Source organism: Pongo abelii, chromosome 2 (assembly GCF_028885655.2).
Source record: "Pongo abelii isolate AG06213 chromosome 2, NHGRI_mPonAbe1-v2.0_pri, whole genome shotgun sequence".
NCBI lineage: Eukaryota > Metazoa > Chordata > Mammalia > Primates > Hominidae > Pongo > Pongo abelii.
Genome location: NC_085928.1, coordinates 9,543,980 through 9,558,387, shown reverse-complemented (window position 1 = coordinate 9,558,387; position 14,408 = coordinate 9,543,980). Strand labels below are relative to the sequence as shown.

The window sequence follows — 14,408 nt, the reverse complement described above, 5'->3', positions numbered from 1 at the left end:
TCCATCCACATCTTTACCAGCCCTTGCTCTCAGGAAGTTCTCTTACAGATCTACCTGAGCTCCCTCATGCTTCTGTTGAAGATCACTTTATTTTGTATTTTCATTAGATAGGAAACATCCTACATTAGATAGGTCCCTACCTCTGACCTTGAGCATCTCCTTAACTTCCTCTTCCCTCAGCCTCATGGTGGGCATGCAGGCTCTTAGACTCTGGCAGACAGGCGATATTGCTTAGTATCATGGTACAAGTTCTCCTGTTGAGTTGGAGATTTGGGTTCTAATCCAGTCCTCCAGTTTGTTAGCTGTGTGACTGAGGGCAAGTCACTTCAGATCCTTCAAATCTCTTCAAGTCTTAGCTTCTGCACCTGTGTGTGTGAATAATAATAAATGTTTCCTTCCTGGGCTATTAAGATTAATTGAAATAATGTGCCTGATGCATTCTTAGGCATGCAATATGTGTTCATTCTCTTCCTTCCTTTCCCCAACTCCCTGACCTGTAGTCATCTTTTTATTTATTTATTTATTTAATTTATTTATTTTGAGACAGAGTCTTGCTCTGTTGCCCAGGCTGGAGTGCAGTGGTGTGATCTTGGCTCACTGCAACCTCCGCCTCCCGGGTTCAAGCAATTCTCGTGCCTCAGCCTCGTGAGTAGCTGGGATTACAGGCACGCACCACCATGCCTGGCTAATTTTTGTATTTTTAGTAGAGATGGCATTTCATCATGTTGGCCAGGCTGGTGTTGAACTCCTGACCTCAAGTGACCTGCCCACCGTGGCCTCCCAAAATGTTGGGATTACAGGCGTGAGCCATCGCTCCCAGCCCATTTTTTTCATTTTTAAGCTTTTTATTTCAAAGTCATTTCAAACTTAGAGAAAGGCTCTAAGAATGGTACAGAGGACTCCCGTATGCCCATCACCCTTGAGTCATCTTTGTGACCATCCTTGCGTACGACAGCATGGTTTGGGTACAGCCAGACAGAGACTTAGGAGTTGCTCTCTAGCAAGGCTGACTATGGTGCGAGGACATTTCCATGGATTCCTCCACTGGTCTTGCAGAAGGCTGAAACCTCATTAACAGAAAATCTTTATGACCACTAAGCAGACATAACTGGGTGTCTTCTCTCTTCTACCCTCCCACCCTGCCTTAGGTGGATTGTCTAACTTGTAGATCAAAGCCAGCCTCTTGACAAGTTTCCTAATAGGATAGGTACATACCTAGAGTTGTGTCTGAGATGACTTGATGTGTGCACAGATATGGTGTTAAGGGACGTCGATCCCAGTGAGAAAGTTATTCCCACTTCAAGATTCTTTAAGTCCTTCTGATGACTTTAAGGAGATCTCAGGTTGGTGCTGGGAGCTCTTATACTTCTCTTAACATCGTAAGCTCAGTGCCTGTTACTGTAACCATGTCTGGCTAGAACTTAATAACAGTGTTTTATTTTTATTGTACTTCTTTTTTTAAACCTTTCACTTATGGTAAATTATTCTGGTTTTCCAGTGATATGAAGCTTTACTTTTACTTATTTATTTTATTTTTTTTTTTTGAGACAGGTCTCATTCTGTTGCTCAGGTTGGAGTGCAGTGGTGTGATCTCGGCTCACTGCAACCTCTGCCTCCCGGGTTCAAGTGATTCTCCTGCCTCAGCCTCCCATATGTCTGGGACCACAGGTGCACACCACCACACCAGCTAATTTTTTTTTTTTTTTGAGATGGGGTCTCTCCATGTTGCCCAGGCTGGTCTTGAACTCCTGGGCTCAAGCAATCCCCCCACCTCGGCCTCCCAAAGTGCTGGGATTATAGGCCTGAGCCACCGTGCCCAGCCTGAAGCTTTACTTTTAAAAATAAATTGCTCTTGAGTCAGTAATGTATGTATGTACGTAGTTCAGAATCTTAAAGGTACAAAAAGGTACACAGTAAAAAGTAAATCTTCCTCTTATCCCCCTGCTTACCTAGTTTACTTCCTGGAAGCAAATTGCTATAACCAGTTTCTTCTAAAGATTCCAAAGACACTTCATGATTTTTAGCATGTTCTTTCTCCCACGGATTCTCTAGAAGTGGCAATATATCGTGCACACAGTGAACACACCAGCTCCGCTAGAGCTCTATTCAGTGGATAGTTACCTTGGTGTTTTTAAATAGCTGGGTCATGTTCTGTTTTATGTATATATCATAGTTTAGTTAACTGCTTCCCTTCCAACAGGCAGTCAGGCTGGTTCTGAGTTTTTGCTCTTCCAGACACATAGCAGTGAGTGTCCACATATGTGCCCCATGTGCACGTGGGTCACTGCTAGTCCCCAGGAGTGTTTGACGGCCATTTGCCAGCATGTGCTGCTCCTACCCCCAACCCCACTCCAGTGACAGGCAGGACTATCTGTCTCCCCTGCGTGGATGGGCAAAGTGTTGTTTGTTTGTTTGTTTTCAGACGGAGTCTCACTCTGTCACCCAGGCTGGAGTTCAGTGGCGCAATCTCGCCTCACTGCAACCTCCGCCTCCCGGGTTCAAGTGTTTCTCCTGTCTCAGGCTCCCGAGTAGCTGGGATTACGCAGCAACACCAGGCATGCAACACCCCATCTGGCTAATTTTGTATTTTTAGTAGAAATGGGGTTTCACCACATCAGCCAGGCTGGCCTCAAACTGCTGACTTCAAGTAACCCGCCTGCCTTGGCCTTCCAAATTGCTGGGATTATAGGCGTGAGCCACTGTGCCCGGCCAAGAGTGTTGCCAAATGTTTGAGGTGACTTGGCCTCCTGGATAAAACTTGGGTTCTGGAGCCACATAGCCTGACTTTGAATTCTAGCTCCCTATCTTTCTAGTTCTGCGACCTGTGACTTAATTTCCTCATCTGTAAATGGCGGGGGGCGGGGGTGGCGGTGACGCAGTGTGTCAGCAGGCTCCCAGAATGTCAGGGCTAGGCAGGCCAAACACTCAACACGTTAGCTCTTTGTATTATCATCAGTATTATTTTGTCAGTACAGTAGGTGAAAAACAGAATTTCAGTGTACAGTGGTTTTAATTTGCGTTTTCTTTGTTACTAGTGAGGTGGGATGTCTTATCATGTTTGAGCTATTTTTATTTCTTTATGCCCTTGCTTATTTCTCTGACTTCATCTCCTTCCTCTTCCTCAAACGCATGTGGAGGCTTTGCACTGGCTCCTCCCTCTGTTGCCTACCAACTCCTTCTCCTCTGAGTCTGTGCCCAGATAGCTCCTTCTCAGTGAGGCCTCTCCTGACAACCTGATTTAAAATTGCAGGCCACCTGCTTCCCGGACAGCTCAGAGCCTACTTCTGCTCTTTCTCCCCAGGATGCTTAGCCTCTCTGACCCTACTGTGAAATTCACTTACTGTGTTTTAATTTTTGCTTTTGCTCTACCCTACTGGACTGTGAGTTCTCGATTGCAAGGGGTAGGGACTGTTGTCTGTCTGGCCTCTCAAGTGTGCCAGCCACCAACTCTACGTCTGGCATGAGGGAATGCTCAGTAAATGTGCTGCGTGTGAACTAGCTGTTGATACCATTTACATTTTTGATTGGACTGTCGCTCTTTTTAAAAAATCCATTTCTGTATTTCCAGTTTGAAATATTAAGGAAAACAGTCCTTTGTGTGTAGTATGCATTTTAAGCTTCTCTCCCTTGTCACTGGACTTTATCGTATTTTCCTATAGAGAGATATTTGCTTATTATATTGTTGAATTTGTCAGTGTTTCCTTTTTATTTTCTTTTATGTTTATTCTGTGGGTTTTGTATCTTACCTAGGTATTTTTTTACTTTTAAGATTATAAAAATTTTTTTTCTCACCTTTTCTTTCAGTACTTTTTTGGTTTTCTGTTTTTATGTTTGAAACTTTGATTCATTTGGAATTTATTCCAATTTTATTTTTATCTAGATGGCTACCCATTGTCCCTTTATCACAATTATGTGATTGTCCCTGTTTCCAGATGTGGACCTTGGGGTCAGAGAGGGAAAGATCCTTACGCAAGATTATGCAGCCAGCAAATGGACTTGCATCCTGCCCTGCTCCCCTCTCTCAGCTCTGCGCGTGTTTTGCCATAAGTCTCTAGCATTTCTTGTTTTTTTGGCTTTCTTTCCTTTTGGCGGGGGTCCAGCACCTTTATTTGTCTGCTATCTTGTCCAGGGCCGTTTATTTTTTGCCTTGATGTCTTACATGGACTCTCTTTGTTGTTCGTTCTGTTCCTCCAGTGCTGACATGCTCTCATTGTTCACCCTGGCCTTTCTTCAGGTGTTGATGAATGTCTCCTTTGGCTCCCTCCTGCAGGACTATGCCTCAGGTTGTGCACTTTGTTCTCCTTCCTCTCTATCCTCAGGGCCTTGCCCACCTGCTCTTTGGGATGCCTTAGGGTTCCCAGAGCACTCAGGAATGCATGATTCTGGCCAAGAGGCAGCTGGTAATAGAAAAAGCAGAAATTTTGAAGTCAGACAGCCCTTGGTACTAGCGCTGCCTCTGCTGTTGACTGTTGGGCAATTAGACCTCAGATTTCTCTTTATGGAAATGGGAGGTCTCCTCTTCCAGGGGATAGTGGTGAGGATTAGAACTAATGCAGAAGTCACAAGCTCAAGTGCCTGTTGGGAGCCAGGCTGGTAGTTAGTACAAATGCTGGGGTGTGAGGCAATAGGGAACTGCAGGAACCAGGGTAAAGTTGGGAATGCATGCCTGTTATCCAGGAGACAGCTGCTCCTCAGCCACATCAGACAAAGGCCCGGTCTAACCACATGTGCTAATTCATGGAGATTTTTATATGACATTTCTCAAGTTGTAAATGTTGGCAGTGCATGCATATTCTAACAGGCACTACGCAGGCTAGACAATGCCCATTCCAGATCCTCAGGCATCTTTAAGTTGTCAGTTTGCAACCAGTGATGTGAAGTCCTTGGCTCCAATTCAGCTCTCAATCCACAGTGGCTGTTATTCGGGGTTTTTTGGGGTTTTCTTTGAGCTTGCTCTGTCGCCCAGGCTAGAGTGCAGTGGCATAGTCTCGGCTCACTGCAACCTCCACCTCCTGGGTTCAAGTAATTCTCGTGTCTCAGCCTCCATGCGTACCACCATGCCTGGCTAATTTTTTGTATTTTTGTAGAGACAGGGTTTCATCATGTTAGCCCAAGCTGTTCTCAAACTCCTGAGCTCAGGCAATCTGCTCACTTCAGCCTCCCAAAGTGTGTAATGGCTGTTATTTGGATTGTGGCTGCTGCTTTTGGGTTTCTTGTCAGTCAGGCAGCACCCTGCAGTGTCCCTGCTGGACGCTGGGTCAACTCTGTTCCCACGTGTTACTTCCGGTTCTTGGAGTTCTTAAACTTCTTCTGGTCCACTTGGTATGGCATATCCTTTACCTGGAGACGAAGAAGCCAGGGTTTGACTCTTAATGCATCGTGGGACCAGGACAGCAATGTCTAGTTCTGCTGGGTCAGCTTCTCCTGCTCAGGGGTCTCCCTGCAAGTCTGGTGGGATTTGGCCAGGATGTTTGTGGAGGAGCCCGCCTTTGCAGGGCAGTTCAAACAATAAGGATGTCCTGCCCAGTGGTGGACACAGTGCTCCAGGCTGTTGGCTGGCACTTACCAAGAAACCCTGTGAGGGGCCAGCTCCTGGGTCCACAGGAGTTGGGGTAGGCACTGTTTGTATTTGCTCCATGCTGCCGTTAATACTCTTCCTCTTCCTCCTCTGGAGGGCACAAGGCCTTTGGGTATATGTGAGTCCTAAAGGAAGGAGGAGGCCAGTTCTTGAGCTCTTACTGTGCTGGCATAGTAATACTTGCAGCACCTTGCATTTAGTGAGTCTGGGGCATGTGGCAGGTGCTGGGCAAGGTGCCCTCCTCCAACTTAAGGTGTTGTTTCTGGCATCAGCATCTTCCAAGGAGGAATCCCAGGCTCCAGGAAGTCAAGAGGTGTACTTGCCTGAGACTGTGCAGCTGGCAGAGCGAGATGCTTACCCTCTGCCCCTGCCTGCCTCAGAACTTGAGGTGGGCTTCCAAGCTGCTGCCCCATTCCTCCTGCCCACAGGCAGCACCCCTCTCCATGAATTGATCACATGCCTCAGATCAAAACATGCCCTCCCTCTGGGCTGTCTCCTCTACAGGAACCTGAGTTTCCAACTAGGGCGGTAGACACCACTGTCAGTAGAAAACAGAAATGCAATTATTGTTTCTGTTTTACAGATGTGGAGATGGAGCACAGAGAGGGTAAATAGCTTTATAAAACTCCCCTCCATCTGAAACTGTTCATGAAAATGGTTATCTGGTGATAACAAGGACCAGGGTCCCCGGAGCCTTCTCCTGTGACTGGGGCCTCCTTTGGCCACCTGGTCCCCACTGGAGGGTCTGGGCCTGGCCAGGAGCCTCTAGCCTGTTAGACTCCTAGCACCTCCTGCAGTCGATGGAGTAACCTGGTGGTTGTTAGCAGCATGGGCAGCATGAATGTTTGGCGTCAGTGAGAGGGCTAAGCAGAAAGGCTGAGAGAGAGTGCATGAATGTGGCATGCTGCCCTGTGCCCAGGTGGGTGCTAGGTCACAGGCACTGTGCAGGGCCTGGTCGTGACCACCCTCCTTCTCTCCTCCCCTTTCCCCTTCCCCAACTCCATCAGCAGGCTTTGTCCACTTGTGTTTGCCTGGGGTCTGCCTGGACTAGTGGGGACAGCAGGCCTTGTTACAGTTCGACCAAGAGTGGTGGGGCCCAGGTTCAGTGCTCACAGCTGTTAGTACCAGCTCCCGCTTACTGAGGGTGCTTAGGGCTGAGTCTCTCCCAGTCTTCTGCAGGAGGCATCTTTGTTTAGGTCCTAATTGTGGATGAGGAAATTGAAGCTCCTGATAAGGTTGTGATTTGAACATATCCAAGCCTGGGGACCTCCAAGCCCTGCTCTTGCCACTTCCTCTTATTTGTGGTCCTTGTTTCCTTGGTCTTTAAAATGACCCTCTTGTCTAAGCCCCTTCCATTTCCAAATCCTCTGAGCCTGTGCTGAGGAGGACAGGCTGGACACTGCTGGTTAGTCCCATACCTTCCTGGTATCAGTAGGAATTTGAGAGGGAAAGTCCAGGCTTACCCTGTTTCAGGAAAACTGCAGAAGGAGGAAAACTAATTCTCCTTAAAACTGACTTTCTCCTTGCTTTCTCTGCAGAATGGGCTACAATGTGACTGAAGTCTTGCTGCCTTCCCATCCCCTGCCCTTGGCAGAGAGTCAGGGTTGGGACAGCTGCAACCTGTGTTGGATGGAGCCTGATCAATCCTGGGTTCTTGCCCCTAGTTGGGTGGCTTTGGGCAAGTTATTTAACCTGCCTCAGCCTCAGTCTTCTTACCTATATAATGAGGAGATAGGCAATACATTGAATAAATGAATAAAAACAGTTGCAATAATGGTATCATCTTGTGATTATAAGGCTCTCACCCTGGAGTCTGAGAAGCTGTATTCTGAGGTGGGGACCTCTGAAACCTGCCCGTTTTGTCCTGGAACACCCACAGGGGGCTTGTACAGAGCAATTGTCTTATTCTGGACATAAGATCTCGCTGCTCAGAGTTTCAGGGTACTGTTGTAGAGCAAAATCAGTAGACTGAGTTCAAATCCCTCTGAATCCTTGCTCCTTGACCTGACTTGGTTACTTCACCTCTCTGAGCCTTTGTTCTGTCTCTCTCTCTGTCTCTCTTTTTTTTTTTTTTTTTTTTTTTTTTTTGAGACAGGGTCTCACTCTGTCACCCAGGCTGGAGTACAGTGGTGTAATCAGGCCTTGACCTGCAGCCTTGACCTCTCTGGGCTTAGGTGATCATCCTACCTCAGCCTCCCAAGTAGCTGGGATTACAGGCATGCACCACTATGCCCAGTTAATTTTTGTATTTTTTGTAGAGACAGGGTTTCACCATGTTGCCCCATGCTGGTCTCAAACTCCTGAGCTCAAGCGATTCACCCACCTCAGCCTCCCAAAGTGCTGGGATTACAAACGTGTGCCACCATGCTGAACCAATTTTTGTATTTTTGTAGAGACGGGGTTTCACTATGTTGCCCAGGCTGGTCTTGAACTCCTGAGCTCAAGTGATCTGCCCACTTTAGCCTCCCAAAGTGCTGGGGTTACAGACCCAGCCTGTTTTCTTTCCCATTTGTAATACCCACATTGCAGAGTTGGTGTTGAGATGTAGGTAAGAAGAGATGAAGACATGTAGACCACCACTGTGCATGTCATAATAGCAGATGTAGAAGTAAAAACCATGGTAACAGCTAATATAATTGAGGATTTCATATGTCTAGGCACTGTTCTAAACCCTTTACATATCTGATCTCATTGAATCTTCAGTGCATTCCAATAACATAGGCAGTATCATCGTCCTTGTATAAGATGAACAGGCTGAGGCACAGAGAGAGTTAATGTATTTGGCAAATGGTCATAATAATAGTAGGATATTAATTGCCACTGCAGTTTTATATTGTTGATAAAATGTTTTTACATTGTCCAATGAATATTTAAAAAGTCACCAGTCAAAAACAAATTTTGACCAGGCACAGTGGCTCACACCCGTAATCCTAGTAGCACTTTGGGAGGCTGAGGTGGGAGGATCTCTTCAGGCCAGGAGTTTGAGACCAGCCTGGGCAACATAGCAAGACTCTGCCTCTACAAAAAAATTTTAAAAATAAGCTGGGTATGATGGCATGCACCTGTAGTCCCAGCTACTTGGGAGGCTAGGGCAGGAGGATCGTTTGAGCCCAGGAATTCAAGGCTGCAGTGAGCTATGATTGCACCACGGTACTCCAGCCTGGGCAACAGTAAGACCCTGCCTCTAAAATTAAAAAAAATAATAATAATAACAAATAATGGCACACATTTACCTACATAACAAACCTGGTTATCTTGCACATGTACCCCTGAACTTAAAATATAAGTTGGACATAAATTTTTTTTCTTTATTTTAAATGTAATAGTATTTCTCCTTCTTATAATGCCCATAGCTTTGATTTTTTTTTTAAAGAAATCTGATTTTGAGGTTGCTAAAATATGTTTAAAGTATAATGTTAAGTTTCTCCAGCTAAAATTTTTTTTTCTGAGCATACTTCATTCTTTCAGTCCCAAAAGGAAAATTACACCTCACAAATAACTTATACTTTGTTAAATGCTGACCCTTGTAAGTTTTTCATTATTTCTGAAATGATTAAGATATATAATTTACAGAATTGGAAATTGTAATTTTTAAATGTACTGAGAAACTTTAACCCTATTATAATTATTCTGCAAATCTTTTAAGGATACTATAGTCAGTACAACTAGATGAAAAACTCTGATAGATTGGGAAATATAGAGGATCATTTATAAGCCTCGATTTTTTTGTCTTGTGTTTCCCACCCACTCACTTGCTATGTCCCTCTAGTCTCAAAGCGATTTCCTACCCTGGGTTCATGGGAATTGGGAAGGACACTGTTTGATTCATTCTATGAAAATACTAGGGATTTTGAAAAAGGCAAGACGGGCCAGTTGTGTCACTTCCTGTCGTCTGATCAAAAGTTTGACGAAGAAAAGAAAGTAACTGAGAGCTGCTGCCAGGCAGCAGGCAGTTGCCTGGTGATGACCCCGGGTTTCCAGTGCTACTCTGGTTCCCAGTGTGGCCAGTCAAGTCCCTCTGACCTCTGGGCTCCTTAGAAGTCCCTGGTGCTGGCTGCACTGCACAGGGTCTGCTCAAGATCCTGGCCTTTTGGAACAAAGATGGCTTGTGGATGCCGGATCAGGCTGCAGATGAAATCCCAACTGGCTCCTGAGTGTTTGGGTCCTATCTGTGCTTAGTTTTCTGGGTCTGTCAATCAGTTTCATTTCCCATCCACAGGATCTCAATAGGCGTGAGAAGCAAGAGAGCCTGATGCGTGGAGCACATGAGTCATTCCCCTACTGGATAGTTAACTGGATAGTTGTGTATACCAATAGGAAATTGATTGTTGAAGAAGAGGAACAGATTCCTGGTTAATAAAGTGGAAGAGGCAGGGATATGGACATTTGCTGCATTAGTCCAGCAATGATGTATTAAGCTGTGCCCAAGCTGGGTCTTGTGCTGTGAATACAGATTGAAAACCCAGGCCTTGGTTATGAACCCTCAGCGTGGAGCTGGGTGGGGCATCAAGGATCAGGGGCAAGTGAACCTGGGGCAGGTGTTCTGGGCAAAGCAGGAGCAGGAGCAAAGGCAAGGAAGGGAAAGGGGCGAGAGTCCACCTGGGTCCTACCTTGATCTTTAGATGGGAAGTGGGAGAGTTGGTGGGGATGGGAGTAGGAGATTGTGGGCTGGGTCCCCACTAGGCAGGGTGAGCTGTGTGGCGTGGGAGTTAAGAACCTGGGCACCAGGGTTCAGATCTCTTCTCTGCCACCTACCTGCTGTATAACCATGAGCAGTCAACAGACTTCCCTAAAGCCTCGACTTCCTCATCTGTAAAGTAGGGGCTAGGTAGTGGCAGGTGTTTAAGTTCTAGAGGGAACTTGGATAGTCAGAATTACTCTGGAGAAGTCCTTAAGGAAGCCATGAGATTGAGTGGCCTTGGTTCTGTGGGCACAGCTTCGCCCACCAGAGAGGGAGGCCTGTGGGGCCGGTGCAGGATCCATTCTGCTGTGAAGGTGGAGACTGGAAAACAGGCTGGGCCCCCAACATGTTCCTCCCTCCTTGTTCCCTGCTGGGCTTTATCTCATCCTGCCTCAAGACCCAGTCTCACAGCCCTGTGGCCAGTTCCCAGATTTACTGATGGTTAGGACCCGGAAGACAGTTGGGTGTATCTTCTGGGTAGGGAAGGCTTGGGCTCAGCTTGTGTGAGGGAGGCATGAGTGTCATGGGGCCATGGGGAGAGGGCGAAAAGCCCAGGAAAGGGTTTGTGGAGCACACAGCATGGGGCTTGGCACAAGGTGAGTGGGAAGCAACTGGTAGTTAAAAAACAGGGAGCCTCCCAAAGCCACACTGGGGTGTCTTTTTTTTTTTTTTTTTTTTTTTTTCAGTGGACAGTGGGACTCTTAGCATGAGAAGGGCATGGTCAGGTCTGTGTTTTATTGTATTATTTATTTATTTATGCACTTAAAATTATAATTTTATTTTAGAACAGATACTACACATCCCTGTTTGAAATGAAAAGGAACTGAAGAATGTACAGAAAATTTCCTTCCTACTCATCTTCTGTCTCCCAGCAGACAACCAAGTCATTCATTTCTTTTGCATTCCCTCAGAGATATTTTATGTGTGTAGAAGCAAATACTTATTCAATATGTGACACCCACACACGTGCACACACATACACACACACGTATACCTTATCCCCTTTTCAACACAAATCACACTCTGCACGTTGTGCCTTGCCCTTCTCACTCACTCCGCCTTGGATATCATTCCATAGTGGTAGATAAAGAGCTTCTTCATTCGTTTAAATGGGTGTATAGTATTCTGTCATGGCATTATAGCATTATATTCTTATTTTCAACCTGTCCCCTGCTGATGGACATTTACCTAGTTTCCAACGTTAGCTGTAACAAACATGCTGCTTGGCTGGGTCAAAGATTATGTGCCTCTGCAGAGGTTATACCAGTTAACCCCTGACCCCCGCTCCTGCCCAGCAGTATATGAATCAGTTATATATTTTTAGAAAGTGCTTTTGGGAAGGCTGTTTGGAGGATGGAGTTTGGAGGGCCACCTCTGAGCTGCAGCAGCCCATTAGGGACTAGCCAACATGAGCCTGCCATGGGCTATGGGAACTGGAGCTGGAACAGAGAAAGAGTCCAGAGGAGAGTTGGTAATTCAGTAGCTATGAGAGGGAGTCTATCAGATGAGTTGAGTCTGTTTTTAATAGTCTATCCTGTTCATGGTAGATGATAGAGTCAGTGTCCATCCTCTCTGTGGCTGTAGCAGAGACCTGGGCCCTCCTGCCCCTTGACCTGGCAGGGGAGATGCTGCTGCTGCTGCTGCGTGCACCTGAGCCTAGCCCTGTGGCCCCAGCTGGCAGGATGAGGAGAGGAGGCTGGACAGGGAGAAGCAGAGTGGGAGACAGGAGGGTTGGGGCATGCCTAGGTCTACCTGAAGTCAGAGAGACACATCGTTCTGTGGGAGGCCGGAGGAGTGTCACAGGACAGGGGTGACCAAGAGGCCTCTTGGAACAGTGGGAAGAATTCTTCAGCAGTGGTGTCAGGAGCCCTAATTTCTAGTGTCTTCGATACTAGTTGGCTGTGTGATCTAGAGCACATGACCTAGACCCATGTCTCTGAGTCTCCGTTTCTTCATCTGAAACATAAGGTTACTGGAGATTAAGTAAGCTGACCTAGTGTGCATAGTCAGAGTGCCTGAAAAAAGAAAAGCCCTCCCTCCTCAATGCCTTCCCTCTATCCCCAGCAGTGGGATAGAATCAGCATCATCCGAGTCATTCACAGAGCAGTCTCCTCTGCATTGCCAATGACCATAATCCGATCCTGAAAAATGCTTCATGGGCATTCTTATAAGCTCAAAATATAATTATTCTTCATTTTAATAGGGAAAATGTTTGTATATTCCTGCAGTACGAAGTTACACCCTTCTTATTGAAATGACTCCAAATCCCGGTAAAAAGGAAACAGTCACTTCACTGGCTAACATTATGTTCCTGACATGATTTATAGCAGTTTCCCTTCATTCACTTTGTAACTTGTCTCTCTACCTGCTGTTGTTCAGCTTAGGTGTGCTGTACAGTAGGATGATGCTCACAAGCGTGCATGCGCACACACACACACACACGCACACAAACATTCAGTACTTAGCGATTATGACACAGAAACTTAGATGTTCCTAACACCCCAGAAGGAATAGGAGTGAGCCATAGCACTGTGAGGAAAAGATGCTGTCCATTCCCTGATCCTCCTCCTTCCACCCCCTCTACTTTCTCAGTCTTCTCTCATTTCTTAGCAAAGGCAAGTATCTAGCCATTTGCCAAGCCTAGTACAAAACTTTTTTTTTTCCCCCTGCTGAGACATTTCTTCCTCTGTCAAATGGAATGAAAGTGATAGGATTGGTGCAATAGAAAGGCATGGGTTTTGAAGTTAGACGAGGCTATACCTAAACCCAGCCCTGCTGCGTGTTAGCAGTGCGATCCTGGGCAAGCTCTCTGTGTTTTGTGGGCCTCAGTTTCCTCATCTGCCATGGCACTTCTGAAGCTTCAGGTCCAAGTGCCTAGCACACGGCCTGCAGCCAGGAGCTGTGTAGTCACCATTTATTCCACTTTGCTCACTTTTACTGCAGTGCTTTGACCTGGGGCATTGGGCAACTTTCTGTGGGGCTCACCACCCCTTTTCCCTTTCTAACCTTCTCTTCTCTTATTCCAGGGGCCCAGATCATTGATCTGATGATGCTGGTCATCGATGTGACCAAGGGGATGCAGACCCAGTCAGCGGAATGCCTTGTGATCGGCCAGATTGCCTGCCAGAAGCTGGTCGTGGTGCTGAACAAAATAGACCTCTTAGCTGAAGGAAAGAGACAGGCAGCAATTGATAAAATGACCAAGAAAATGCAGAAGACCCTAGAGAACACCAAGTAGGTCTGCTAATGAGAGCAATGTTCACTGCATAAGAAGGCTTCTGGGGCCTCCCATGTTCATTTCACAAACATGAATTGGACAGGCAGGTGTCAGCCTCCCATCCTAGTAAGTGGGATCTCAACCTGGCATTTGCTCACATAAGGGCTGCATTAAATCAGGTAAAGGCTAACGTGTTTTTAAAAGAGGCCAAAAACCACAGGAGCATAAAGAAACTAGAATTTGATGAGGCACAAGCACTTCTGTGTCTCAGCTCACAGGAAAGAGAAGGAACACAGGGACTCTGTGCCCGGTGTGCAATGCCTGGACCGGCAAGGGTTCAGATCCTTTCTACTTAGATTGTCTTGATAAAAACTTAGTCCCGCCTACATATATTGGCCATACTTTGGTGCAAGAGATGCTAGGACTGTGTTCTCTTGCTATCTGCTTCTCTACAACTTGGTTATCAAAAGGGGAAGATGAATTTTGGTAGATGACTGGTTGTTTCTGTTACAGAAGCTTGTAAGATTGGGTGGACAGACAGACAGACGGTTGTTGCTGCTGGAAGCCAGACTAGGAAACACCAAATCACAAAGGACCTTTTTAGCATCTTCTGCCAAGGAGTTTACAGCTTTATCTTGTGGAAAGTAGGAAGTTATTAAGGAATTTTATGCAAGGGGTGGCTAGATGAAGTTTTTCATTAGGAGATCACTGGCTGCAGGTGGAAGGCTGGCATGGTGAAGAGGACCCAGGAGGCAGCAGAGAGGAGAAGGAGAAGGAGCAGCAGAGGCTACTGAACTGTAGTGGTTTTACCAGGGAGAGAAGGTGTTGCTCTGAGTTGAGGCAGAGCATGGAGGGAGGAGGTGGCTTGGGGAGATATCTAGCAGGAGAATCCACAGCCCTGGTGAAGCAATTCGCCTGGATCACAGTAAGTG

At 46.4% G+C, this 14,408-nt stretch overlaps 1 protein-coding gene across 5 annotated transcripts in view; it reads left to right on the top strand.

The window, feature by feature from the left end:
• The window catches only part of EEFSEC (eukaryotic elongation factor, selenocysteine-tRNA specific), a 260,797-nt gene that overhangs the window by 83,420 nt on the left and 162,969 nt on the right, over nt 1–14,408 (top strand). For all 5 annotated transcript variants that reach the window (XM_054551284.2, XM_002813162.4, XM_063721707.1 and 2 more), the window contains exon 2: nt 13,286–13,493. In XM_054551284.2, coding sequence (XP_054407259.2) covers nt 13,286–13,493 — 208 coding nt within the window. The remainder of the gene's footprint in view (nt 1–13,285; nt 13,494–14,408) is intronic.